The 27,753-nt window shown below is 38.2% G+C and overlaps 1 protein-coding gene across 4 annotated transcripts in view; it reads left to right on the forward strand.

Moving 5' to 3' along the window:
- The first annotated feature begins 5,353 nt into the window (after positions 1–5,353).
- MRPL42 (mitochondrial ribosomal protein L42) overlaps positions 5,354–27,753 on the forward strand; it is a 32,229-nt gene continuing 9,829 nt past the window's right edge. The window contains exons 1-5 of one of the 4 annotated variants that reach the window (XM_053662149.1): positions 5,354–5,439; positions 7,456–7,539; positions 12,734–12,797; positions 14,443–14,527; positions 24,321–24,484. In XM_053662149.1, the coding sequence (XP_053518124.1) occupies positions 7,470–7,539; positions 12,734–12,797; positions 14,443–14,527; positions 24,321–24,484 (383 nt within the window). In that variant the 5' untranslated portion in view covers positions 5,354–5,439; positions 7,456–7,469. Of the gene's footprint in view, positions 5,440–5,467; positions 5,645–7,373; positions 7,540–12,733; positions 12,798–14,442; positions 14,528–24,320; positions 24,489–27,753 lie in introns of those variants that run through there. The other 3 variants (XM_053662138.1, XM_053662160.1, XM_053662157.1) reach the window with 3 other exon arrangements.

Below are 27,753 nucleotides of genomic sequence, written 5' to 3' on the forward strand. Positions count from 1 at the left end.
ATTTATAAGGAGTTGCAGGAAAGCCCCTAATAATGAAATAACTTAAAAGTGTAAACTATAGGGGACTTCCAGCCAAGATGGAGGCATAGGTGGAAACACTGTGCCTCCTTGCACAACCAAATTAAGGACGACAAAGATTTAGAAACAAACACAACCAGAACAGACAGAAAATTGAACTTTTTGGAAGTCCAACCACCATTCAACCAGACTGGTAAGATGGGCGAAGTTGGCAGCTGGTGAAGAGGGGTCGCAGCAGGAAAAGGCAGTAACAGCCAGACCCAGGAGCACAGGCGATGCGGGGCTGACCATGGTCACACATTCACATGCAGATAAACTAGGCAAAAACCGGCAGCAAGACAGACAGTGCAACCTGGGGCCCCAACACTGGGAAATAAAGACTAAAAGCACTGACTGATAAGGTGCCATTTGTGGGAAGCAGCAGAAGGGACCAAAATCTGAGAGAAAGTAGAACAAGTGTCATTGTTCCCTCTCTTACCTCACCCCCACATATAGCATCACAACCCAGCAACATGGGTTGCCCTGCCCTGGTGAACACCTAAGGCTCCGCCCCTCATATATAACAGGTACGACCTGACCAAGAATGGCTAAATCAGAACAAATCATAGCCCCAGACCCAATACTTCTAAGAGACCAAGAGATAGCCAACGTATCAGATGCACAGTTCAAAGCACTGGTGATCAGGATGCTCACAGAACTGGTTGATTTTGGTCACAAATTGGATGAAAAAATGAAGGCTACACTAAGTGAAATGAAGCAAAATGCATAGGGAACCAATAGTGATGGAAAGGAAACTGGGACTCAAATCAATGGAGTAGACCAGAAGGAAGAAAGAAACATCCAACCAGAAAAGAATGAAGAAATAATTCAAAAAAATGAGGAGAGGCTTAGGAACCTCCAGGACATCTTTAAACGCTCCAACATCCGAATTATAGGGGTACCAGAAGGGGGAAAGGCACAGCCACCAGTGGAAAACTTATTTGAACAAATAGTAAAGGAGAACTTCCCCAATCTGGCAAAGGAAATAGACTTCCGAGAAGTCCAGGAAGCCCAGAGAGTCCCAAAGAAGTTGGACCCAAATAGGAACACACCAAGGCACATCATAGTTATATTAGCCAAGGTTAAGATGAAGGAGAGAACCCTAGAAGCAGCAAGAGCTAAGGGGACAGTCACCTACAAAGGAGTTCCCATCAGACTGTCAGCTGATTTCTCAAAAGAGACCTTACAGGCAAGAAGGGGCTGGAAAGAAGTATTCCAAGTCATGAAATCCAAAGACCTACATCCAAGACTGCTCTATCCAGCAAAGCTTTCATTTAGAATGGAAGGGGCAGATAAAGTGCTTCTCAGATAAGATCAACTTCAAGGAGTTCATCGTCACCAAGCCCTTATTATAGGAAATGTTAAAGGTACTCATCTAAGAAAAAGAAGATAAAAAGATGAACAGTGAAAGGACAGCAAACTCACAGTTATTAAAAACCGCACCTAAAACAAAAGTAAACTAAGTAGAAACCTAAAACAGTAGCGGAGCCACAGAAATGGAGATCACATGGAAGGTTAGCAACAGGGGAGTGGGAGGAGGAGAATGGGGGAGAAGGTACAGAGAATAAGTAGCATAGATGATGGGGAGAAAATAGGGGGAGGGCAAGAGTAGTGTGGGAAATGTAGAAGCTAAAGAACTTGTGACACATGGACATGAACTAAAGGGGGGGGAATGTGAGTGGGAGGGGGTGTGCAGGGTAGAGGGGAATGAAGGGGGAAATGGGACAACTGTAATGGCATAATCAATAAAATATATTTAAAAAAATAATTTTTGGTCAGAGCAATGTTAAAAAGTGTAAACTGTAGGGGAAAAAAGGAAACTATACTGTAAGGGTCTTTAATAATCTAAAAAAGTCCTGATGCTCGTGGTGTGAAAATAACAATATTTAGACTATTCATAGGAAAGATATTTATTATATATTAAGTGGGAAAAAGATATACATTTATAAAAAGAAAATCTATATGTATATGTGTATATATCTATGCATATATATTTACAGGAATAAAGGAAAACGTAAAGATCATGTGTTTGCATGAAAGAGCAGGAGATCAAAGGAGAACCAGGCTGTGTGGTTCACATCTAACCTCCACTGGACACTGGCTGCAGGACTTTAAAACAGTGCACATAATGTGTCCAATAGATGTTCGTTATTATCACAATGTAGGTATACAAAGAGGTAAAGAGTGAAAAGTTACACACCAAAACATTAGTAGATCCTATCTCTGGGGTTTTGTTTTTTAGATCTGTATTAGTTTTTTTTTTTTCAATCTACATTTCCTATTTGGAAATAAGCATGGGCCAGTCTAACACAGTGGTTAAACTCATGGGTGCTGGTATCAGAACTTCCTGGGTTCAAATCACAGTTCTACCACTTATACTTTACATGGCTTTAGACAAGTTCATTTCTGTTATTTCATCTGTATAATGACAGTTGAAATTATACCCATCTCCTAGGGCCAAGAGTGGGAATAGACAAAAACAATATATGTAAAGTTTTTGAAGAACAATGTCTGGTATATAGTAAGTGCTCAAAATTGTAGCAAATTTTATGTGATTAAAAAAATTTTAAGATTTTGCAAAACTTTAAAACTTTATCCCTAATGGTTTGGTAGTTAGTTTGCTTAGCAGTCTTTGATCTCTAATTGACATAAAGAGTAAATTTATTCTGTGAAGTTAGAAAAGAAAAAAGCCAACCCCCTTTTCAACTGAAGCCTTTTGAAGCCAACTCCAAACCTCTACAATTTTATGTTTTATCATTTTACTAGCATGAATTTAAACAGCTTTTATGTGGGCAAATATAAGTTATTTGTTGGTATTTCAAGCTTGTAATTTTGGAAATAATAGTTTTAAACTTTCTGGCACTGAACTCTAAAGTTATGAAATACTTCATGATATGACATGCCTTTCTTAACCACTCTCAACCATGGTCTCTGTTTTGCCCGCTGCCTCTGTCCCTGCCACTTCTGAAAGGCCCTTGCTGGCTGTCCTCCACCTAACCTGTAAATGTTGGGATTCCCTAGGGCTGATTTGGGGTCCTTTTTCTTTTCTCCTTCACTCTCTCTCTACATGCACTCAACATTCCTATAGTTTTAAATCTGTATCTAGCTTAACCTCTATCTCCAGAAACATCTGTCCAACCACCTGCCTCATTTTACATCTCTATTTGGTTCTTTCAGAGGCATCTCAAACTCAACAACTTCCAAATGGAGTTATGCATTTCCATCCTCATCAGCTCAAACCCCCAATCCTGCTCCTCCTTCACTCTTCCCTATCTCATGAACCGTACCACCTTCGAGCTAGTCATCAAAGTGTCATCTGAAGTTTCTTTCTCTCAACTTCCACTCCCAATCAATCCACCAGCAAGTTTGGTCATCATTTTACTTTCAAAATATGTCTAGACTCTCTTCCCTTCTCTCCATCTCCACTATTGCCACCTTCCATCACCTTATCACCTTCATCTCTTCTCTTAACCATTGTGCTGTGCTGCCTCTGTAACCTTCATCTCTTAACCTGACTACAATAGCCTCATGAGACTTGCTTACAATCTTGCCACTCCTCACAGTGCAGCCAAAGTAATCTTTTAAAAATATAAATCATATCGTGTCTCTTATTTTGTGTTAAAACCATTCAGTGACTCCCTACTACATTTAGAATAACATCACACATATGGCCTATGTCCCAATTTCACGTTATCACCAGCAAGGCCTACAAAGCCCAACATGACATAGTTCTTACTTACTTCAGGTCCTGCCTCTCTCCTCCACACAGTTCTCCAGCACATGGGAAGTTACTGCTACTCCCCTTAGACTTTTAAGTTGTTCCCTCAGCCTACAACTATCTCTACTCTCTTTTCCAGGCATATGACTGGTTTCTTCTCTGTTCTCAGCTTTGCAAACCTTTCCCTGTCCCACTAAGTGTGTCTCTGTGTTGGTCAGTGTCCCTATTCTGCTCACAGCCATCAAGACATGTCCTCTGGAGTCATCTTTGATCCATCCCTGTTCTGCTTTGCACAATGAGTGTTTGACAAGTCCAGTTAATTGTTCATTCACATCTGTTTCTCCTCTCTGTCTCTTCCTACAGCGTAGGAAGAGTCCAGAAAGACCTTACATGGTGGCTTTGAAGGATGGATAAGTTTAGAAAGGACAGAGATGGGCCCATCACTGTGGGTTTTCAAAGGGGCAATGATTAGCAGCAGAACAAAGCCTGCTATTCTGCAGGGAATGAGGAGAGACACCACAGCAGCCCACCATGGGGGGCTATTTATTTTCCTTAATTTTCACTTAAATATGAAAAATAAGTGATTTTATATTCACTTATTGGACTATGGCCCTTAACTTTTTGAGACGTTTATTGCCCTAGAATACATGGTAAAAGATATGAGTTCTTTTTGGAAAAATGTACACAAATACGAAATTTGCACATCACAAGAAAAAGATATTTCTAGGTTATACTGCCTCACTAGCAGTTTATCATCTGCTATCTTGGCTGTCTGCCTTGTTATTTGTCTTATTCAACAAATAATAAAGGCTTGCAGTGAGACCCCGCACAGTTGTAGATGTTGGGTTTATATACAGTATAGAACAAGATAGACACTTGACCCTGCCTTTTTGGAGCTTGTATTCTAGTATGAAACAGGCCTTAAATGAGGAAACAAATAATATGATGTCAATAATGGTAAACGTTATGAAGAAAAGTAAAGCAGGACATCGGGGTAAAAGTGAGTGAGGCTATGCAATGGTGTAGTCCTCTCTGAGATGATATTTGAGCAAGGCCTGCATAAAGTAAGACAGTGGTCACAAGAGGTGAGAGAAGAGCACTGCTGGGAATAAGAATAGAAAGTGCAAAGACCCGAGGGTATTTTCTCCGTGCAAGATAAAAGACAAAGTCCAGGATACTGCATAGTTTCTTCCTACCATAATGAATAGCTTGCCCAATTCTCAGAACACAGTGTGGTGTTAGGATTGGAGGCCCTTCCAACTTCCCCATTATAAACTTCATATTCAACACCAGCCCTTTTCAGTGCTTCTAATGAAATAATGCCTCTTCCTCTAGAAAAGCTTAACTCATCCACCAAAAAGTGATCTCGAGGTCCTCCAGTTACAAATACAAACTTTTAAAAAATAGCGCTTATTACTTTCTAAGGATATGTGCGGTGGACAGTGATTTTTGTTTTTGTGTGATATGAGTACACCTGCAGGTTAAGTGGCTGCAACTAAACGTGGAAGCAAGGTAAGTGAATCCCCGCCCTCCCGCGTCAAGGTGCTCTTTCCCGCAAGACTACATTTCCCAGAGCGCCCCGCAGGTCAGGAAGTCGCGTGGAGTTGTAGTTCCGGGAGCCGGATTGAGGCAAGATGGCTGGGTCGTGGTGAGCAGCTGTCAAGGTAACCATCGTCCTTTCCTCCTCCGGTCAAGGAGTCTGTAGAAGCTAAGCTGGACAGGCCCAGAAGGTTTTTCCGCAGTTGTCGAGGTCTCCTACCTACCGTTTGCGGCAGCAAAAAGCCTCTGGCGTTACCAGACTCGGTCCACCTTGCTGAAAAGCCGGCGTGTGGCAGCGCGCTTCTTGTGGCAGCTCCCCTTCAAGAGCGGGTACTCCCCTTGTACCGCTGCCGATTGCTTGGGGATCCCGCCCAGGTCCAAGTCTTTCGGACCTGCCCTCGGGTGTTAGTCCCCGTGCTTTTGGTAACCTGCTCCTCAAATTTAGGGCCTTCTGAGGCTCTGCAGTTTCTGCTTCGGTGTTGGATTCCGGGCCTAGTGACTTACCCTCAGAATTATTCTCCCTGGGTTGAACAGTCTGATCCACTTGTGGGTATGCTTTCCTCTGGATCTCGGGCAGAGGGGACCTAACGCCCCCTGTCATCAAATGTTTTGTTCCTCGGTTTGTGCCCAGAAGGCTAGGGTCTATGTGCCACCCTGGCTTCCTATTAAGCAGCAGTGTAGCGGTAGAGTGAGTACATCTATCTCTCTGAACCGCTGAGTGTCTAAAATAAGATGCCTACTTCACAGATTTGTGAAAGAGTACATAATGCATAGGAAAGTGGGTCGTAAACTGTAAAAACCATACTACGAAATCAGGGGTAGCAGTGCTAATGTTCTGACAGTGCAGAGAAACAGCCTGCAAAGTTCAGCAAACAAGGCTCATGCTGATTCCATGTTATCAGAATGGGGGAAGGGAAGAAATAGTCATGGAGGCTGGTTAAAAACAAGAGCTGTAACAATGCTTATATCCTTTTATCCACAACAGCCATGGGGGTTGTGATTGTTTCCATATTTACCATGGAAGAAACTGAGTGTCATCCAGTTAATGACTTGCCAAATGTTTCCCAATTTGTGACTGACTCTTAAACTTTGTACTTAGTTTCTTCATGAATCAAAATAAAGATACCTCATGAATATGAGAGTGAAATGAGATGGTAAAGAAAGCACCTTGGAAAGTTAAAAACCTTATGCATACAAGAGGGGACAAAACTATGTTGTTCATATGGAAAAGAATACAGTAATTAATAATAATACAAGAATAAACTCTATTTTGTGTACTCACTACTGTAAACCTACTTTTGCCCTACCCAGTGTATTAACATGGTGAAATTATATTTGGCTCTTTGAAGTGTTAATAGGTGTTTCTCTAAATCAGTATTTAATAAGTGAAGGATAGGCCTTATTTAATATTTCATTTAATTGGAAAGAATACTACTTTAAGAGATGTAATAATATCTTGCTGTGGTACGTGGGAAGTTGTACACAGACACATTAGCATTATCAAGGAGGTTGCTCAGTGTAGCATATGTGAGTGACTGATTCTGAGGGTAATCACATTTACTGGGTGCTCATTAAGTGGTAAGAACTACACTAGGTGCTAAGAAATTTGCATTTAAGAGAAATTGTAAAGGACATAGTTCTGGGGTTTCTGATCTTACATTTTGATAATGTCGCTGTTTTATTTTTAAAGATTTTATTTATTTATTTATTTATTTATTTATCTATCTTCAGAGTCGGGGAAGGGATAGAGAGCGGGAGAGAAACATCCATGTGTGGTTGTCTCAACTGGGGACCCGGCCTGTAACCCAGGCATGTTCCCTGACTGGTAGTTAAACCCGGGACCTTCTGGTTCTCATGCTGGCACTCAATCCACTGAGCCACACCAGCCAGGGCATGTTGCTCTTTTCTTATATCACTTGGAATGGAGAGTTGTTTAAAAGTTTCGCTTTAGGTGGCTGGTTCTAGTTAGTGATCCCTATCTCGTTCCTGTAGCAGTCAGTATATCGTGTCACTTTGATTTACTATTGGTAGCAATGATTTCTTTTTTTTTTTTAATCAGTTGCTTAGGATGAAAATAGGTATGCCTAGAAGCAACTTCTGAAAGATTTTTCTCTTCATCTTTTTCCATACCACCTGATAAGCATCTTGATTCACCATGGCAGTAGCAGCAGTGAAATGGGCAATATCAAACAGAACTATCTTGAAACGTTTATTTCCATTTCAAAGTAAGTGAGTTTTTTAATATTTAAAAAGTCTTAAACTTTCTCAAATATTGTAGAAACGTATTCATTATAGAAAATTTAAAGCATTTACTTATTGTGTATGCTTTAGCAGGAGTGTTTACAATAGTGGGAAAAGGGAGAAGGAAAAAGGAAGAAAGCCTAAATGTCTATCAAAAGGGAAATGGGTAAATTATTGTATATCTTTACTGTATGTATTGCCAAATGGAAGGGGAGAAAAGTTTGTCACAGAACAGTATCTATTGTGTGATTCCCATTTCTGCATTTAAAGATTATCTACTACATATGCATGTGTGTTTTTATATATAATGCAGAGAAAAAGTATGGGCCAAATGGGTTATCTGCATAGACCACAAGTGGCATTTTAACAGAGGGCAAGAAAGGGATTGATAAAGAAGAACTTTCTCAGGTTTGAATCATAGGTAGTATATTTGCATATATTACTTTTTAGTAGTACTTAACATCAGCAAATAATTACAAGAATTACAATTCCATTTCCAGAGATAATCAGTGTTAACATTTTGGTATATTCTCTCTGTGTTTTTAGTCATTAACAATAAAATTTAACTTTTACCTACCTTTTATTTCTTTTTTAAAAGATTTATTTATTTTTAGAGAGAGGGGAAGGGAGGGAGAAAGGGATGGAAAGAAATATCAGTCAGTTGCCTCTTCTACCGCTGGGACCTGGAGACTGAACCCAAAATCCAGGCACGTGCCCTAACTAGGAATGGAACTTGAGACCTTTTGCCTTGTGGGATGGTGCCCAATCAGCCGAGCCACCTCAGTCAGGATTCATCCTACCTTTTCTGAAGTAATGTATGTAGCCATTTCTTCACAGTCTATTAATACATGTTTGATGGTTAAAACATCAACCCATATAAGTAAATAGATTATTAAAGTCTTATTTTCCAACCAGCCTTACTTTCACTTTCTTTTTCTACTGTGTGAAGGCTGTTCTCCCATTTCTAAAGCAGATATAGACTGCCTCAGGAGGTTTGCTTTTGCATGTTTAGTAACATTGGCTAACTTTTTTACACATCTCTGCGTCACCTCAGTCTTCTTAATGTATCCTATTTACTGCCATTTGCAATTAAATGTTTATTTATTGAATTAAGAAGAAAAGAGTTGTTTGAATACTAGAATTAAAAGTATAAGTAAAAGTGCCTTGGCTAGGTGGTTCAGCTGGTTGGAATTTCATCCTGTACAAGAGAAGGTTGTGGGTTTGATCCCCAGTCAGGGCACATACCTAGGTTGTGGGTTCTTTCCCTGGTCGGGGCACGTATGGGAGGCAACCTATTGATGTTTCTCTCTCTCTCTTTCAAGTCAATAAATATATATCTCTGTTGAGGATTAAAAATGTGTGTGTGTGTGTGTGTGTGTGTGTGTGTGTAAAAGTATAATTAAGTAAAAGAGTATATTGCTGAGAGATTTAAGATGTAAATATCAGAGCCAAAACAATAGTCTGCCCTTGATTACCTGGAAGAATTTTTGTTCAGAATTGTAAGACCCCCTACAGCCTAACCACCCCTTGGCCCTGATAGGAACCCAGCATCAAGGCTAATGGAAGTCAGACCTAATCAGTTTTTACCTAGTACATGTCCTGATACAGCAGTCAGTCCTCACTCAAGTTAATCTGCCCTTGGATAAGTGAAAATTGTCTATGAATACTCTACCCAATAGATTATAAATTTGTACAGTGTCTAATTTATTTTGGTTCACTCAGTGCTCCTCATACATGGTAGGTGATAAATAAACGTTGAAGTGATTTGAATGGATTGGAGTTTCAAATAACTAGTTAGCTAAAAATTAACTTAAATTCCCCCCAGAAAATTATTCCATTATCACTTAGCCATCCTCGTACTCAGTGACTGCCTAACTTCTTGCATCCTGAAGCCCCTTAGTCTGCATAATTTCTATAATTATCATTGAATGTAAAGTGTTATTACTGTTATTATTGATATTTTACATTTAAAGAAAGGACATTAAGATTAAGTTAAAGCAGAACCATGATTAAGGGAGAGAAAATTCAACAAACAAAAATAAAAAGACCTCCCTATATTTTAGAAGGAATTCCCCAAACCTTCCAAAAATATACAGTCAGTATGGAATGTGGAATATTTTACAGTTTTTTCATATTTTATGCCATGTGTCGTCTTTCTGAAAACGAAGGAACTTGAGTTCTCTGGACTTCAGAGGCTTACCCAAGGTTGTTTATGTGGTAACTGAGAACTGTGGTCAAAAACTAGGTGTCTCCATTTTACTTGGTCCAATATGCTTTCTGCTGTATTGCCACTCCTGTAATAACTTAAAATATTGAAAATTTGTAAAAAAAAAGTGGAGCTATCAGCTTTTATATATCTTATCAAAATGCAGTCAAACCTACATATGTACCTACACAATGGAATTCTATGCAGCAGAGAGAAAGAAGGACCTACTACCCTTTGCAACAACATGGATGGAACTGGAAAGCATTATGCTGAGTGAAATAGGCCAGGTGTTGAAAGACAAATACCATATGATCTCACCTTTAACAGGAAGCTAAACAACAAAACAAACAAGCAAGCAGAATAAAAACAAAGACACTGAAATAGAGAACAAGGGGACAGTGACCAGAGGAGAGAGGGGAGGGAATTTAAGGGGAAAAAAGGAGAGGGATTTGGAGGAACAAGTATGAAGGACACAGGGACAATAACTAAGGGGGGTGGAAATGGGAGGGAGGTGGGGAGCATGGGGCGGGGTGGGCTGGGATGGGAGAAATAGAAAACTGTACTTGAAAAATAACTAAATAAAATTTTTAAAAAACCTATATATGTACCAATAGCCTGTAAGTTACAGAGAGCTGACTCTCATTGGAATTTTTTTTGGCACATTTATTTGCTTTAGTTGATTGATGTTAACTTTGGCATCAGTTCTAATTATACATTTAGAACCTCTGATACTTAACCATAACTAGAATTTTTTTCTTGATAAAATGTCATTTGAATTTTCAGGTATTAATTGTATAGAAATTTAACATTTTAGAGGCAGTCTGACAATCACTTCTTTATTAGTACCACTGTAGGGGACACATTAATGAACATGTGGTTGCTGGTGTGGTTGTTGGCCTTAAGGAACTCACTTACCATATTTTTAAGACTATAAGATGCGCCATCCCCCTAAATTTGGGGGAAATAATAGTTGTTAATGCTGCCGTTGAGTTCTGTTTACATTTACATTAGTGAAATATGTTATTTATGTTAAATATTTTACCACATTTTTTGCTTCAAAAATTTTTTTCCTTCCCTATTTTTCTCCTCTAAAACCTAGGTGTGTCTTACAGTCCAAAAAATATGGTAGATTTGCAGGTATCTATAGAAAATAGAAGTACCTGGAATATGAGATAGAATGTAATATATGTCATAAGGGTTTGAACAAACGTCTGTGTAAGTACAGAGTAGAAATTGCACAGTTCCTTGTTGAACTGAAATACTGTTTTGAGTTTTCCCTTGTGCCTGTTTAAGAACATGGTTCTGGCTGCCCTGCCTCTGTTACCCACTCCTGTTTCTTTCAGTGAACACGCACATCACCTAGCTGGTTTATATTTAGAGTAAAATTTCTTTTCATGTTCATCCAGGCATAATTAGGGAAATCCTCAACAGTGTAAAACAAGAAAATAAAATGCTTAAATATTTTTACTTTATCCTCTGATTTGTCTTATTGAATACTTCTATATTAGCACAGTTAATTGAAAATTAATGAATCCTTTGAGAGATGAGGTTAAATTTCTAATTCTTTGTATTTTTTATATTGGTAGAATCTTGGGTTTGACATTTTGCTGAACAGTCTTTTGTGATAATAGTGAATTTTATGAAGGTACTTTTTATGCTTTAGGGTAAGAATTTAAAAGGTTTTATTTATTTATTTTTAGAGAGGGGAAGGGAGGGAGAAAGAGAGGGAGAGAAACCTCAATGTGTGGTTGCCTCTCTCACCCCTGCTACTGGGGAACCGGCCTGCAACCCAGGCATGCGCCCTGACTGGGGATTGAACCTGCCACTGCATGGTACACAAGCCAGCGCTCAATCCACTGAGCCACACCAGCTGGGGCTGGGGTAACGATTTATATTTAGACCCATAAGTGTATGCAGTCCTTGGGGAAGGAATAGGTATACAAAGATGAAGTCATCTTTTTTACACGTATTTGATGCACATCAATAACTGATGCAGAAAATACTGCAGAGAAGGTATAGTAGTGTCATTGAAAATGTTGGTTGTGGGATATGTAAAGTAGACAACCCTGCCCTCTGTACTGGGGCTTATGGGGTGGGGAAGGGAAAAGGACTTTATGGAAGAGTAGCATTGACTTTGAAGGATGAGTGATATTTGAACAAAGTGAGAATTGTGTTTCATACTGAGGAGCAAGAGGCTCAGTTGAGAGAAGTTGCTCCTTGACTTTAGCCAAGTTATTTTCAGAACTTGCTTTTAACTATACTGAGCTACATTCACATTTTTCTTTATATTTGAAGAGCACCCTTTCTCTGAACACAGGAGAACCTTTCACAGACTTTTAAAAATATGATTATGGCTCTTGAATTTATAGGTATTCTAAAAAAGAAAAATGTACTTTAAAATATGAGCATTTCAATTAAGGAAAAATAATTTTGAACAATTTGTTTTGAGTTTCATCAAAATTCAAATACCTCTCCTGCCCTCTGCTTTGTGAACTGTTCACTCCAGTCGCCTGAAAATTTTTCGAATTCCCAAATACTTCATATTCTTTCTTATGTCTGGTCCTTGGTACTTGTTACTCCCTCTTTAAGGAACATTATACTCACCCTAACTCCTATTTATTCCCTCATCCTTCAGAGTACCTTAGACATCCTCTCCACTGGAAAGGCATTCTTTAACCTACACTGTTGTGTTTTGTACCTTTTCTGTGTTTCCTTCTCTTTCCCAATACTTACCCATTCTAACAGGGCTTATCTTTTGTATTGGAATTGTTTGTTCACTTGTCTGTCTCTCGTCACACTTGTACCCTTTCCAAGGGTACAGAGTGGATCTTGTTGAATCCCTGGCCGTTAGTATATCCCTGTTTCATAGTAAACAGTAAATAGTGGTTGAATGAGTGAAACTAGCTTTACATTTATGTGAGAACATATGTTCAAATTAACTAAATTCACTTTATTTTGGGGGGGTTTTGCAGATGGAGCTTTATTTTGTGTTTGTCATAAGTCCACGTATTCTCCTCTTCCAGATGACTACAATTGGTATGTATTAAAATTCAGTTGAAAAAACGACAGCTGTATCTGAAATGATTTACTTTTATTTCTTGTCTGGGTGTTTTCTGTTTTTTAATTATTCTTTCTTTAATTTTGTTTTTAAAAATGATTTCAGTGACCTTATTTACCCAGTATCAAGGCTTATAAATGTTTTAAATAAAAATCATTATCATCATATTTCAGCAAATACTTAATTTGTTATAAGACACACATGTTAGAAATGCTCTTTTATTCCTGGAGGATTCTTTAGCTTCTTGAAAATATTAATTTTTATAATTTTCTTTTAAGGTTCCTATCTATTACTTATGCAGTTATTTATCTTGTCTTTTGTTTCACATTAAATAATCCTAAGTCACAAACATTTAATTCGACCACAGTTTATTTGGTACTTACTCAATTCTAGTCACTGTGCTAAGAACTAGAAATAGCATAGGAATAAAATGTCTTTTGTCTCTATTAGCAGAGTCTGATATGCAGAAATTGCAACATATTTTCTTAAGCTGCAGGTTTATCTCAAATTTTATTAAAGATATATTTTCTTCTCTCTTGACACTATCTAGTTTTAACTGTATATTTAGTAAGTGTTAACATAGTGATGAAATTATACAATGTAATAGGTAACACTTTTTGAACTTGAAAAGAATGAGTCTCATGGGGCATTGCATAAAACTCCATCCTTCATCAAAAATTATTTGATAGATTAAATGTTCATTGTAGTCATGTTATGATATTTCATCTTAAAATCATGGTGAAACCACCTTATCCTGTGTTAGCTAAAAAACACCGTAGTATCATTACTGGTCTGGTAATCAAATCTGGTCGGTATTGAAAACCTAGAAACAAATTTATAGACATGGAGAGATGTTTTATAAAAGCTGAAAGTTGTGCTCCTTAGATTGTGTATGGATCTAAGTACAATATTAATTGCCACAATCTTTAAAAAAAGAGGCTTGGTTAGTTGGCACTTGAAAGAATGAGATCCAGTCAGAGCAGTCCTGGAAGTGTTTAGAGGAATATTGCTCAAAATGTGTTCTTCTGAGGGCTATTAATGGAAGGAGGAGACAATATTCAGTAGTTTCCAAATTTATATGACCATAGGACCCTTTTTATTGGAAGCCTTTACTGTTGTACCCTTGCCAAAGGCACTTTGAAAAATGCTGATCTAGACAAAGTGTTCAGCTACAATCTTTATGATTAGAAAGTCAGGTGATCCTTTACCTGTCTGAAGATTAATACTTTGTTGATTTTCAACTTTAATAATTCAGCCAGGTAATGTCTTTCTTACAACTTTTGAAGGCAGTTTTTAGATAAGAAAATAAGAAAAAGAAGTTCTAATAATAGTGACAAACATGAAAGTCTCTTCCAAAGATCTGGGTAGTCTAAAAACCAATAATTTCAAGAATAATTTACATATAATAGTGGGTAATGCATTAAGGGTTTGTCGTAGTTGTTAAGCTGACATATTTGGTGGGATGGCCTGAGTTCTGTATGGTATGGATATCAGGTTTCCTAGTCCAGTGACTTGGCATCTATTCTTCGGGGATTCATGATTAATTAATTTTAGCTCTAAGAATGGTCATTCTGCCTTGAATACAGTATAACTCTATTTCTGAAACCTTTTTTTTTTTTTTAGCAAAGTAGAGCTTGCTTTGACATCTGATGGCAGGACAATAGTTTGCTACCATCCTTCTGTGGACATTCCATATGAACACACAAAAGTATGTATGAGGAAATCTCTTATAATTTTTAAGTTGCTGTTAGAAATAGTCACACTTCCTGACAGTATCTAAAAGAACGGATTTCCTTTTATTTGATTTTTTAAAAGTTTGGTTTAAACTTTTTGGCTTTTTTATTGTACTGTTTTGATTTTTCTTAGATTTCTATTTCATCTTCCATCTTTAAAGGCTTTTTCAGCACAGAAACTGAATTATTAAAACACAATTATGGCATCAGTCTTCTTATCTAAACTTTGGTAGATTTTCGACTAGTGATCAAACACATCTAATATAAATACACTGTCCCATGCTACTCTATATTATAAACTAGTAAATTATGAAAAACTTGTATTTTAGAGTGCTATTTCATAACTTCTATATTGTATTGGGTCTAATAATCCTTTTACTGTTTGCTGAATTTTTTACTTGTTAGTTTTTTCTTTTCTTTTTTTTTTTAAAAAAGATTTTATTTATTTATCTTTAAGAGGGGAAGGGAAGGAGAGAGGGAGAGAAATATCAATGTATGGTTGCCTCTCGTGCATCCCCTGCTGGGAACTGGCCTACAACCCAGGCATGTGCCCTTGACTGGAAATCGAACCTCAATCCTCTGGTTCGCGGGCCCATGTTCAATCCACTGAGCTACACCAGCCAGGGCATGTTAATTCTTTCTAATCGGCCAACATGGACATATGTTTTAAGTGGCTTAGTTTACTTGTTTTCATATTTCTTTAAAGCAAAGTACTAGATAAAAGAGGTTTTGCTTTATTTTTAGTACAATTTGTCCTTGGCCCAGGTCTTTTTATTATTTTATATTTGAAAGGCCTTCTTCTCTTTCTTTAAGCATTCTTCTACTGTATTTGGTAATGTTTGATTTGCTTTTTGAGGAGAAAATCATTAAGTAATTCAAGTCATCACGTGATGCATCTAGTGGTACCTATTTTTAAAGATTACCATCAGGGGCAGAATACTGGTTGATTTGACAGAATTGATTGTTATTTTGCTAGTTTTTATTCTTTTTTTAACCTCACCATTTTGTCTGCCTGCCTTATATTCTAGCCACATATCATAGTAATAATTCAGTACCTCTTTTGTTTCATTTCTTTGGGCAATGAAACAGGCCTAAGTCAGTAACTTTTGCAGAAAATAGGCCTAAGTCAGTAACTTTTGGCCTGTAAACCTTCCAGCTTATATTATTTTGTGGCTTCTTCCCTTCTTATTTTGTGGTATATTTTTGGTTAAGTGCTTTTCTTGTTTTAGTAGTAATATTAAGAAGCCCAAGACTACAAGGTTATTTCTCAGCATCCATATTCTTGTTAATATATGGCTCTTTACATCCCTGAATCTGACCCTTCTCCTGTCCCTCCCAACTCTCAGAACTTTTCCACAGTCCTTTCAGAACTTACTGTCATCAACAAAATCTCTCATAAACTTAGCTTTTTCTAGAATGTTGCCTTCATCTTCTGGCTTAACAGAAACCTGGCTGTACCTAAGGCCAGTGCTTCCCCAGCCTTCTTAAGTAGTTGCTATTTTCTTTCCTATATCTTTTTTTTTTTTTACTGGGCCAAGAGGCGAGGTAGGTGTCTCTGTAGCACCTCATTGTCATATCCAGACCATTTTTCCTTCTAACAATTTCTAGCTTTGTCATTTATGTCACTAAACTATACCATCTATTACCTTTCTGTGTGGCTGTTACCTACTAACCTGCAGTTTTCTTCTCTCCTCTCATCTTTCCTTGAAGATTTTAGATGTACTTTCACACTCTCCAACACCGTTTCTGTCCTAATGCTTAGTTATTTCATTATCTAGGTAGATAAGCTGTCTAATACCCTGGCCTCTCACTTGCTCTTTTCTCCCTACCTCAGCCTCTACTCCCATGGTTGCACCCTAAGATAGTCTAATCACAAATAACTGGTTCACCTGTTTCCCAATCTTGCTTTCAAGATTTCTGCTAGCTTACTACCAACTGCCCCTAGTGTTTCAGCTCCAAAACTTATTTATCCTTCACTGAAACCATTAGCAGTGGATTGAACCACTTTCTTACAGTTCCTCATGTATTTCACACATTCTAACTGCTCTCCTTACCCAGCATAGATTCCATGATCCATCATTATAATCCCTTGCATATATGCTCAACTCTCTGCTTTCTCTTTTTGTGATGTACTCCCTTTGTTGTAACAGTTGTCTCCTCTCCCACCTTGGTAAGTATTCCTCTCTCTAATCCGGAAGATCAGTCTTAATCAGTTTACATGTCATCACTCCTCTGCTGCTACACTGGCCTACCTGCTGTTCTTCAAGTATATTTAGGCAAGCTCCTGCCTCAGAGCCTTTGTATTTTCTGCTTCCTCTGCCTGTAATGCTTTTACTGCAGAAATCCTCATAGTTTATTTCCTTTCCTTTAGATCTTCTTATTCATTACCTAGTGAATTGACTACTACAATGAATTGGCCTTCATTGACTACTGCATTTAAAGTAGCAGTACCCTACCTCTGGGCTCTCTGTTGTCCTTTGTTCTACTTTTTTCAATAGCATTTATCATTTTTTAAAATATATTTTATTAATTATGCCATTGCAGTTGTTCTATTTCCCCCTTTCATTCCCCTCCACCCTGCACACCCCGTCCCCCACCGTTCCCCCCCTTTTTTTTATGACCACATGTCTCAAGTTCTTTAGATTCTATATTTCCCACACTATTCTTGCCCTCCCCCCTATCTATTTTCTACTTACCATCTATGCTACTTATTTTCTGTACCTTCTCCCCCCTTCTCCTTCTCCCACTCCCCTGTTGCCAACCCTGCATGTTATCTTCGTTTCTATGGGTCTGCTCCTGATCTGGCTGTCCTCTTAGTTTGCTTTTGTTTTAGGTGTGGCTCTTAATAACTGTGAATTTGCTATCCTTTCACTGTTCATCTTTTTCATCTTCTTTTTCTTAGGTAAGTCCCTTCAACATTTCCTATAATAAGGGCTTGGTGATGATGAACTCCTTGAATTTGATCTTATCTGAGAAGCACTGTATCTGTCCTTCCATTCTAAATGAAAGCTTTGCTGGATAGATCAATCTTGGATGTAGGTCCTTGGTTTTCATGACTTGGAATACTTCTTTCCAGCCCCTTCTTGCCTGTAAGGTCTCTTTTGAGAAATCTGCTGACAGTCCGATGGGAACTCCTTTGTAGGTGACTGTCCCCTTATCTCTTGCTGCTTCTAGGATTCTCTCCTTCATTTTAATCTTGGCTAATGTAATGATGATGTGTCTTGGTGTGTTCATTCTTGGGTCCAACTTCTTTGGGACTCTCTGAGCTTCCTGGATTTCCTGGAAGTCTATTTCCTTTGCCAGATTGGGGAAATTCTCCTTTATTATTTGTTCAAATAAGTTTTCCACTCATGGCTGTTCCTCTTCCCCTTCTGGTACCCCTATAATTCAGATGTTTGAATGTTTAAAGATGTCCTGAAGGTTCCTTAGCCTCTCCTCATTTTTTTGAATTCTTGTTTCTTCATCCTTTTCTGTTTGGTCATTTTTTCCTCCTTCTGGTCCACTCCCTTGATTTGAGTCCCAGTTTCCTTTCCATTACTATTGGTTTCCTGTACATTTCCATTCATTTCACTTAATTTAGCCTTCATCTGTTCCTCTAATTTGTGACTAAAATCAGCCAGTTTTGTGAGCATCCTGATCACCAGTGTTTTGAAGTGTGCATCTGAAAGTTTGGCTATTTCTTCATCACTCTCTGGGGCTCTGAGTTGTTCTTGAGCCATGTCTTGATCTGTTCATGCCTGTTACATATGAGCAGAGCCTTAGTTGTTCACCAGGGCAGGGCCACCCAGGTCGCTGGTTTGTGACTCTGTATGTGGGGGTGGGGTCAGAGAGGGACAATGGCGGTCCCCTCTGCCGCTTCCTGCCGCTGGGACGTGAGTGGTTCATCTCACTGCTAGCTCCTTCACCGGTTTATCTGCACGCCAGTGTGTGACCATGATCAGCCCTCAGTGGGTCCACCGCCTTGTGCCCTCAGTGGGTCTGCCCGCTTCTCCACACCTGGGATCTGCCCATGGCTGCCAGCGAGCCTGGGTCGCGCACCTGGGTAGGTCCAGTGGATCTTTCCTGCCCGACCCCACTCTGCTGCTGGCTCTGCCCCTCTTACCAGTTTGGCTGAAGGGTTTGTTGTTGTCAGACTTTCATGTAGTTCAACTTTCTGTGGTTTGGCTGCATTTTTGTTGCTAAAACTTTGTTGTTTTTAAACTTTGTTGTGCAAGAAGGCGCAGTGCTTCCACCTATGCCTCCATCTTGGCAGAAGTCCACTGCATTTATCATTTTTGACACACTGGATATTTTTCTTATTTTTCTGTCAAATCTCCCACCACTGAAATGTAAGCTCCTTGAGGACAAGGCCTTGTCTGTTTTGTTCCCTGCTGTATCCTCAGCACCTGGAATCACAGTAGGTTCACAATGAATATTTGTTGTTTAAATGAATAAATTTATTTCTCTCTCACCATTCTTAGGTGAGCATAAGCACGTCATTAAACTATATCATCTACTGTTTTCTGTTTTAGAAGTAAGAACATGTTATTATTAGAATACAGTATGTTCTTTCTGAATCCAGATTTACAAATCTCATGATGATAATATATAACATCAAATAAATATCCTCCAACCTGACGTAAAATTTAGACTTGATTTTCCTTTCTCCAGGAGGTAAGGCTACAGCTCTAGTGGACCTTTGATTCTCTAGGGCCTGGAAAGCATAGAGTGTACGAATAATCTGGCCATGTGTAGAAATACCAACTGAGGCTGGCTTTAATAAAGTTAAAGTAATTGGCATCTTTGGTTTTCTGGTCATTTATATCTGAATCTAAAGCATGTTGATTATCTTCTGTAGATCCAGGTAAAAAGAACTTTCTTTTTTGCTTCTGCTTGGTGTATGTTTTATTAAAAGTACTAATATTCTCAAAATGTTTTCCAAATTAAGGACTTATAGTTTAGGAAAATAAAGATATTCTACCAGACGCAAAAAATAATAATTAAAATGATTGGAAAAATAAAGTAAGAGTGCTAGACAGTTCTTTTTGGTGGTTGATTCAAGGAAAATTTTGAATGTCAAGTTTTTTAAATTCTTAAGAAAAACTAGGAATTCAGGAAGATAGTTAGGAATGTTCTATGAAGTTAAGATTCATCTTCATTTTAGTTTTTCCTTTTAAATGAAACATTTAGGCACTCTTTCTTTGAAGTTGATCAAAGAGATCAAATAGTACCTAATAATCAGTTCCGAGTCTTCCAGTGGCTCCTGGTGTAGACTTCAAAGAATTTAGAATTTTAATATCTTTTATCTGTATGCCTGGGGAGGGTGGGGGAGGAACCTGTTTTTAATCACAAAAAGCAGAGAGAATTTGTGACGTATTAGAACTGAGCCTGCTTGGGAATAGAACCATAGATCATGAATATTCATTGACACTCAAAAATCACTTAACATTTTGATAATGTTTAAAACATTTGATCTTAAGCAACAAATTTAGCGACCTAAAACAGAAAATACAGGTTCCAATTCCATATTTCCTAGCACCGCTAAGGCTCTGATACAAATAAGAGATAATAGTTTACTATAATTTTAAGTGTCTATGGAGCATTTAAAAAATTTTTATGTCTCTTTTTTTTTCTGTTTGAGGACATAAAAGAAATATTAATACCTACCTACCATTATTGAATTCTGAGAGAATAAGAGACAGCTAAGCATACTATATATTATTATTTCACTTGAGCCTCATTAAACCCTTATTAGATAGATATTACTTCTCTGATTTTATAGAAAGGGAAATTAAGAGCTTAAATAACTTGCCCAAGGTGACAGAGCTAATAAGTGATAGACTCAGAGGCCAAAACTCAAGTTCTTCTTCATTATACTTTCTCCTTACCCCTCCCATACTGCATAAGCGGTTCCTTATTTCTATTTATTTCAAATTGTTGCTTCTAAATCTTACTTTGAAGGCCTTTCATAATCTGGTTTCTTGAGATCCATTTCTTTTTTTTTCTTTTTTTTAGTATATTTTGATTATTCTGTTATAGTTGTCCCATTTTTTTTTCTTCCTTTTATTCCCCTCTACCCGGCATCCCCCCCACCAGCATTGCCCCCCCTCCCGCCCCTTAGTTCATGTCCATGTGTTGTACATATAAGCTCCTTGGCTTCTCTATTTTCTGTACTATTCTTAACCTCACCCTGTCTATTTCATACCTATCACTTATGCTTTTTATTCCCTATACCTTCTCCTCCCATTCTCTCCCCTCCTCTGCTTACTGATAACCATGCATGTGATCTCCATTTCTGTGACTCTTGTTTCGGTGGTAGTTGTTTGCTCATTTTGTTTTTGGTTTTGTTTTTCTTAGGTTCAGTTGTTGATAGTTATGAGTATGTTGTCATTTTACTGTTCATAGTTTTGATCTTCTTTTTCTTAGATAAGTCCCTTTAACATTTCATATAATAAGGGCTTGGTGTTGATGAACTCCTTTCAGTTGACCTTATCTGGGAAGCACTTTATTGCCCTTCCGTTCCAAATGATAGCTTTGCTAGATAGAGTAATCTTGGATGGAGGTCCTTGCCTTTCATGTTTTTGAATACTTCTTTCCAGCCCTTCTTGCTTGCAAGGTTTCTTTTGAGAAATGAGCTGAGAGTCTTATGGGCACTCCTTCGTAGGTAACTGTCTCCTTTCCTCTTGTTGCTTTTAAGATTCTCTCCTTATCTTTAATCTTGGCTAATGTAATTCTGATGTGACTTGGTGTGTCCTTCCTTAGGTCTAACTCCTTTGGGACTCTTTGAGCTTCCTGGATTTCCTAGAAGTCTGTTTCCTTTGCTAGATTGGGGAAGTTCTCCTTCATTATTTGTTGAAATAAGTTTTCACTTTCTTGCTCTTCCTCTTCTCCTTCTGGCATCCCTATGATTTAGATGTTGGGATGTTTAAAGTTGTCCCAGAAGTTCCTAAGCCTCTTCTCATTTTTTTGAATTCTTGTCTTTTTATTCTATTTTGGTTGAATGTTTCTTTCTTCTTTCTGGTCCAAATTGTTGATTTGAGTACCAGTTTCCTCTCTTTCACTTTTGGTTCTCTGTATATTTTTCTTTATTTCACATTGCATAGCCTTTACTTTTCTTCCATTTTGCAACCATACTCACCATTTCTGTAATGTTTTGAACTCTGCATCTGATAGGTTAGCTACCTCTTCATTGCTTAATTGTTATTTTTGGAGCTGTGATCTATTCTTTCATTTGGGCTTTATTTCTTTGTCTTAGTGCACCTTAGGTTGTAAGGGGTGGAGCCTTAGATATTGGCCAGTGTAGGGCAACCCACTTGGCTTTGATGAAGTGCTGTATGTGGAGGAGTGGTAAGAGAGGGAACAATGCCACTTGCTTGGCTGTGGGCCAGCTTTCAGTCACTTCCCCTGGTACCTACAATGAAATTGGGCCCTTCTGATGCTGATTCCTGGGTGGGTTGGTTTATGCACGTTCCAGGACCCTGTGGGTCTTTCCAACAATCTCTCCTGTGAAGCTGAGAGTTTCTCCTGCTTCCATAACCCCCCTACAAGTTTTTACAGCCAGAGGTTTTGAGGCTTTATTTCGCCATGCTAGAACCCCGGGTTGCACAGTTTGTCTTGCTCCCCAGTTTTTCCTCCCCATTCACCTGCACACAAATGTGGAACCACCAGCCGCAGCCTCCCTGCCCAGTCTTCCAGCTGTCGCCTTGCCATGCGTCCTCTACACCCCTCCTACCAGTCTGGATGAATGTGTCTTCTTTAATTTCTTGGTTGTCGGGCTTCCCTATAGCTCAATTTTCTGGCAGTTCTGGTTATTGTTTCTTTTTTAAATTTGTCATTATCCTTCTTTTGGTTATGGGAGGAGGCAATGTTTATCTACCTACGCCTCCATCTTGGCCAGAAGTTCCATTTCTTAAGATTACTTGTTTGTCCTGTATTCTTACTACACTCCTTTACTCAGAGGATTTTTTAAAAAGATTTTATTTATTTATCTTTAGAGGGGAAGGGAAGGAGATAGGGAGAGAAATATCAATGTATGGTTGCCTCTCATGTGCCCCCTGCTGAGAACTTGCCTACAACCCAGGCATGTGCCCTGACTGGGAATCGAACCGCAATTGTATGGTTCGCAGGCCCGCGCCCAATCCACTGAGCTATACCAGCCAGGTACTCAGAGGATTTGTTATCCCTTGTAAAATATATTCTGCCCTCTGACAAGTGTCTGACTTGGCTCCCATTCTACTTCTCACTGATATTTTTGTTACTTTGCATTTCTGATACACTTGTGCCACTTTCATGTACTTATATATTACATTTTAAAGAGGTCTTATCATTTCATGTATATAAGCTCAATAAATATAAGTATGCACTAAAAAATTACCATAAAGCATCAGTTTTTGCCATTTCAGTCATCTAAAATAAACACTGAAATTTTTCCTGCTTCCATTATATATGGGAAATATCCTTTTGTCTTTTTATTGCACAATTTTCTTTTTATTCAATGTAAGGAAATCAATTATATACTCAACTTGCCCAGACTGCCTATCCCCAGCTAAGAAATTTAATCTTTACTAAATCAATCTTTAGCACACCCCTTTCCCATTCTTTTTACTGACATTTCTTTTGTGTTTTTCACTGAATTTATATGGGTGACATTGGTTAATAAAATTATATAGATTTCAGGTACATAATTCTGTAATATTGTACATCATCTGTATTGTATTATGTGTTTGTCACCACTCCAAGTCGTCTCCAAAAATGTTCTTTACAGTGACAGATTTATCATTGTATCTCACTTTAATTTTATTACAAGTAGAGACTTATTTATTATTTTCCAAAGGTTTTATTTATTTTTAGACAAAGGGTGAGGGAGGGAGCAAGAGAGGGAGAGAAACATCATAGTGTGGTTGCTTCTCACGTAGCCCTCACTGGGGACCTGACCTGCAACCTAGGCATATGCCCTGACTGGGAACTGAACCAGTGACCCTTGGGTTCACAACCCGCACTCAATCCACTGAGCCACACCAGCCAGGGGAGACTAGACTTTTAATTTAAAAAATAATAATGAGCACAATTTATAGTTTTGAGAAATAGGAACTAAAGTAATGTCTTGATTATTGAGGGGGAAGCAGAACTTTAAATAAGACATTTATTATTGGAAAAGAAACCCAAAACTTGATGTGAGAAGAAAAATATTTCTTATTCTTTTTTAAAAAAAGATATTATTGCCCTGGCTGGTGTAGCTCAGTGGATTGAGTGTGGGCTGTGAACCAAGGGGTCACCAATTCAATTCCCGGTTAGGGCACATGCCTGGATTACAGGCCTGGTACCCAGTGGGGGCCACGTGAGAGGCAACCACACATTGATGTTTCTTTCTCTTTTTCTCCCTCCCTTCCCCTCTCTCTAGAAATAAAAAGATATCATTTATTTATTTTTAGAGAGGGGGGAAGGGAGGGAGAAAGAGAGGGAGAGAACTTTGAATGTGTGCTTGCCTTTTTCATGCTCCCTACTGGGGACCTGGCCTGCAACCCAGGCATGTGCCCTGATTGGGAATCAAACTGGTGACCCCTTGGTTTGCAGGCTAGCACTCAGTCCACTGAGCCACACCAGCCGGGGCTATTTCTTATTCTTTAATGAATACTATAACTAAGTCAAACTCTGTTCAGATAACTTACCTATCCACTTTGAGGTACTATAATGCATTCTTGAGAATGGTAATTGTTTCATCATAAATTCAGTCAAATGCTGGCTAACATTTGTACATTTCAGTGCTGTTTATTACTAATTATTTTGCAGCCTATCCCTCGGCCAGATCCTGTGCATAATTATGAAGAAACATTAGATCAAGTACTGAAAACCAGATTAGAAGATAAACAAGAACACTTGGAGCAAGGACCTATGATAGAACAACTTAGCAAAATGTTCTTTACTACTAAGCACCGTTGGTATCCTCGTGGACAGTAAGTTTTGTTTTCTTTTCTTCAACCTGCACTAGATACACTGAAGGATCATGTAACGTATCTTGCATTAATGAACTTCTGCATGGAGAAATTAATACCCAGTATGATCACCTACTCCAAATATATATATTTTATTGCAGTATCATTGACATATAACATTATATTAGTTTCAGGCATACAGCATCATGATTTGACATACATACATATCACGTTTTCTTTATCCATTCATCCATCAGTGGACACTTAGGCTATCTCCAAGTTTTGGCTATTATAAACAAAGATAATGCTATAGATGCTACAGTGAATAATGAGGTGCATATATCTTTTTGAATTAGTGTTTTTGTTTTCTTTGGCTAAATACCTAGAATTAGAATTGCTCAATCATTTGGTAGTTCTAGGTTGTTTTTTTTTGGAGGACTGCCATATTGATTTCTATAGTGGTTGCACCAATTTACATTCCCACCAGATCACTTAATATATTACAGTATATATTTAGATCTACATACACTGTAACTGAAATGAAGTAGTACTTTTCTTTTCTTTTTTCTTTTTTTTCTTTTACTCTCATCCCAGCCCACCCCACCCCCCCATGCTCCCCACCTCCCTCCCATTTCCACCCCCCTTAGTTGTTGTCCATGTGTCCTTTATACTAGTTCCTGTAAATGCTTCCCCCTTTTCCCCTGAAATTCCTTCCCCTTTCCCCTCTGGTCACTGTCCCCCTGTTCTCTATTTCAGTGTCTTTGTTTTTATTCTGCTTGCTTGTTTGTTTTGTTGTTTAGCTTCCTGTTAAAGGTGAGATCATACGGTATTTGTCTTTCAATGCCTGGCTTATTTCACTCAGCATAATGCTTTCCAGTTCCATCCATGCTGTTGCAAAGGGTAGGAGCTCCTTCTTTCTCTCTGCTGCATAGAATTCCATTGTGTATATGTACCATAATTTTTCGATCCATTCATTTACTGACAGGCACCTAGGTTGCTTCCAGCTCTTGGCTATTGTAAATTGTGCTGCTCTGAACATTGGGGTACATAGGGTGTTTTGGATTGGTGTTTCAGAGTTCTTAGGATATAATCCTAGCAGTAAAACTGCTGGGTCAAAAGGCAGGTCCATTTTTATTTTTCTGAGAAAATTCCATACTGTTTTCCATAATGGTTGTACCAATTTAATGAGGGAATTTAAACAAAGCTTTCAGTGAATTTTGCAATTCTTTAAAAATTTTTTTCATTCTGTGATATACTCATTTAACATACTGTTTTTTATCTTCCTGATAAATTTGATTTCATCCCTTTATCTGCTTCTTTAAATGATTTTGAGTTACTGCAGAAGGGGAAAAAAGTAGGGTATATAGCAAGTAATTGGGCAGGGTATATTATTCTCAATCCCTTTAGAAGTTTACACTTGCCCCTTTGTAAATACTCACACTTTACGACATTGATTTTAACACCTGTCTGACTCTGGCTTTAATGTTTTCTTCTCTTTCACTTTCTCGTGTTCTCTCTCTCTCTCTCATCTGTCAAAACTGAGAGGTGGCTTTTTTCATTGTTTATGTTTGTTTGAGCACCTGTTGTTTTATTCACTGTGTCCCTGGTAACAGCCATGGCCTGGCACATTTACTGCTAGGCATGCTGTGGGACTAATGAATATACTGTATTTTGCCATGCATAATGTGCTCTGGTGTATAATGCACACCCGTGTTTTTGTGCACATTATACATGGGGCCATGGCATGTAATCACTATACCCACATATAATGCACATCTTTATTTTCCCTCAAAAATTTGGGCAAAGATGTACTCATTATACATGGCAAAATATGGGTACATTTATTGAGCTGCTTTATGAAGTACTGGATAATCAGAATTACGATCCTTATTTTGAAGTTGTTTATAGGCAGTGAGGAAACAGGGTAAAAGCCAGATGATTAAGCCTTGAAGGATGGTTAGTGGTAACCAATGGGGGGAATGGGGAAGAGGCTCCACAGGCAGAGACAACAGCACGTGTTAGAATATACCGAGAAATTTGCATAGTTCAGCTTGGATAGGACCCAGAATATGAGGAGGGAATTTAGGAAGTGTCTTATGAAGGATTTTATGTCGTGCTGAGGAGCTTATGTCTTATTTTCATTGCCAGATTTTAAGAAGCAAACTGACATGCCCGGCTTTTATATATTAGAAGATGATCAAGTAGGCTGTGTATTTGGGATAAGGTGACATTTGGAAAGGTTGGAGTCAGAGAGACCTGTTAGGAAACTACTATAATAGTCCAGATAAAAAATATTGAAAATCTGTGTGGAAGGACCAGCTGTGGGAATTAGATGGAGGGAAATAAAAGAGAGGACTACCTTTAGGAACTTGAATGAACAGCAGTAGGTGACTCAACGGGGTGTGGGTGGGGGGAGATGGAAGAGAGCAGATACTCTCACATTTCTGACAGGTGTGGTGCTGCCATTCATACAAGGGGAGAAACAGGTTTGGGAGTGAGGAAGATGAACCCGTTGTTGGTTATGTTGAGTCTGAAGGGTCTGAGGAACATCTGCTGGGGAGCAATTCTGAAAGCAAGTGGATATATCGATCCTCTATATATCCACTTTTGTTTCTCTTTACAAGGTATTTATTTTCTTCCTTATCCTTAGTCTTCATAGAGATCCCTCAGGTCTGTGCCTAACATTCCATGTCTTGCTAAAATTCATTCAGAGAGTTTTAATTACATTTGTTATATAGATACATGCAACCTGCTTTTTTAATACATTTTTTATTTCCTTAGTCTTATTCCCTTAGAATGTTTCAAACTAGACATCTGCGCAAAGTTTTGAACTCATTATAATGAAACATAGCTCCTCTTTTCCTGTCTTAAAAAAAAACCCTATATTAATCTTTCTGTAATAAAAGTGGTATTTCTATATCCATTTCCCAAGGAAAAAAATCTGATATTTCTTTGGCCACCATGGTGTCTTCAATTCCTGCTTCTATTATATATCGCCTTTCTTGATTTTTCTTTCTTATTTAGCACCAACCCACTTTGCTTATGCATGCTATCTGGCTTTTTCTCTAAGTAATTGTAAGTTAAGGTATGTGAAAAAAAATTAGCAAGCTATTTCATAGCCCCAACTCTAAATCATTAGTGTATTCTAAGATTTCTTTCCAGGATTTATAGACTCTCATGTTTACTTTTCTTTCTCGTCATTATTCACATATTTTAGTTCAAGTCCTACATTGTTTGCTTTAGGTTTAATTAGTTTTTTTTTCTAGTTTTTTAAGACTCATTGTTTAGAA

Source organism: Artibeus jamaicensis, unplaced genomic scaffold (genome assembly GCF_021234435.1).
Source record: "Artibeus jamaicensis isolate MK-2021 breed Jamaican fruit bat unplaced genomic scaffold, CSHL_Jam_final contig_1028, whole genome shotgun sequence".
NCBI lineage: Eukaryota > Metazoa > Chordata > Mammalia > Chiroptera > Phyllostomidae > Artibeus > Artibeus jamaicensis.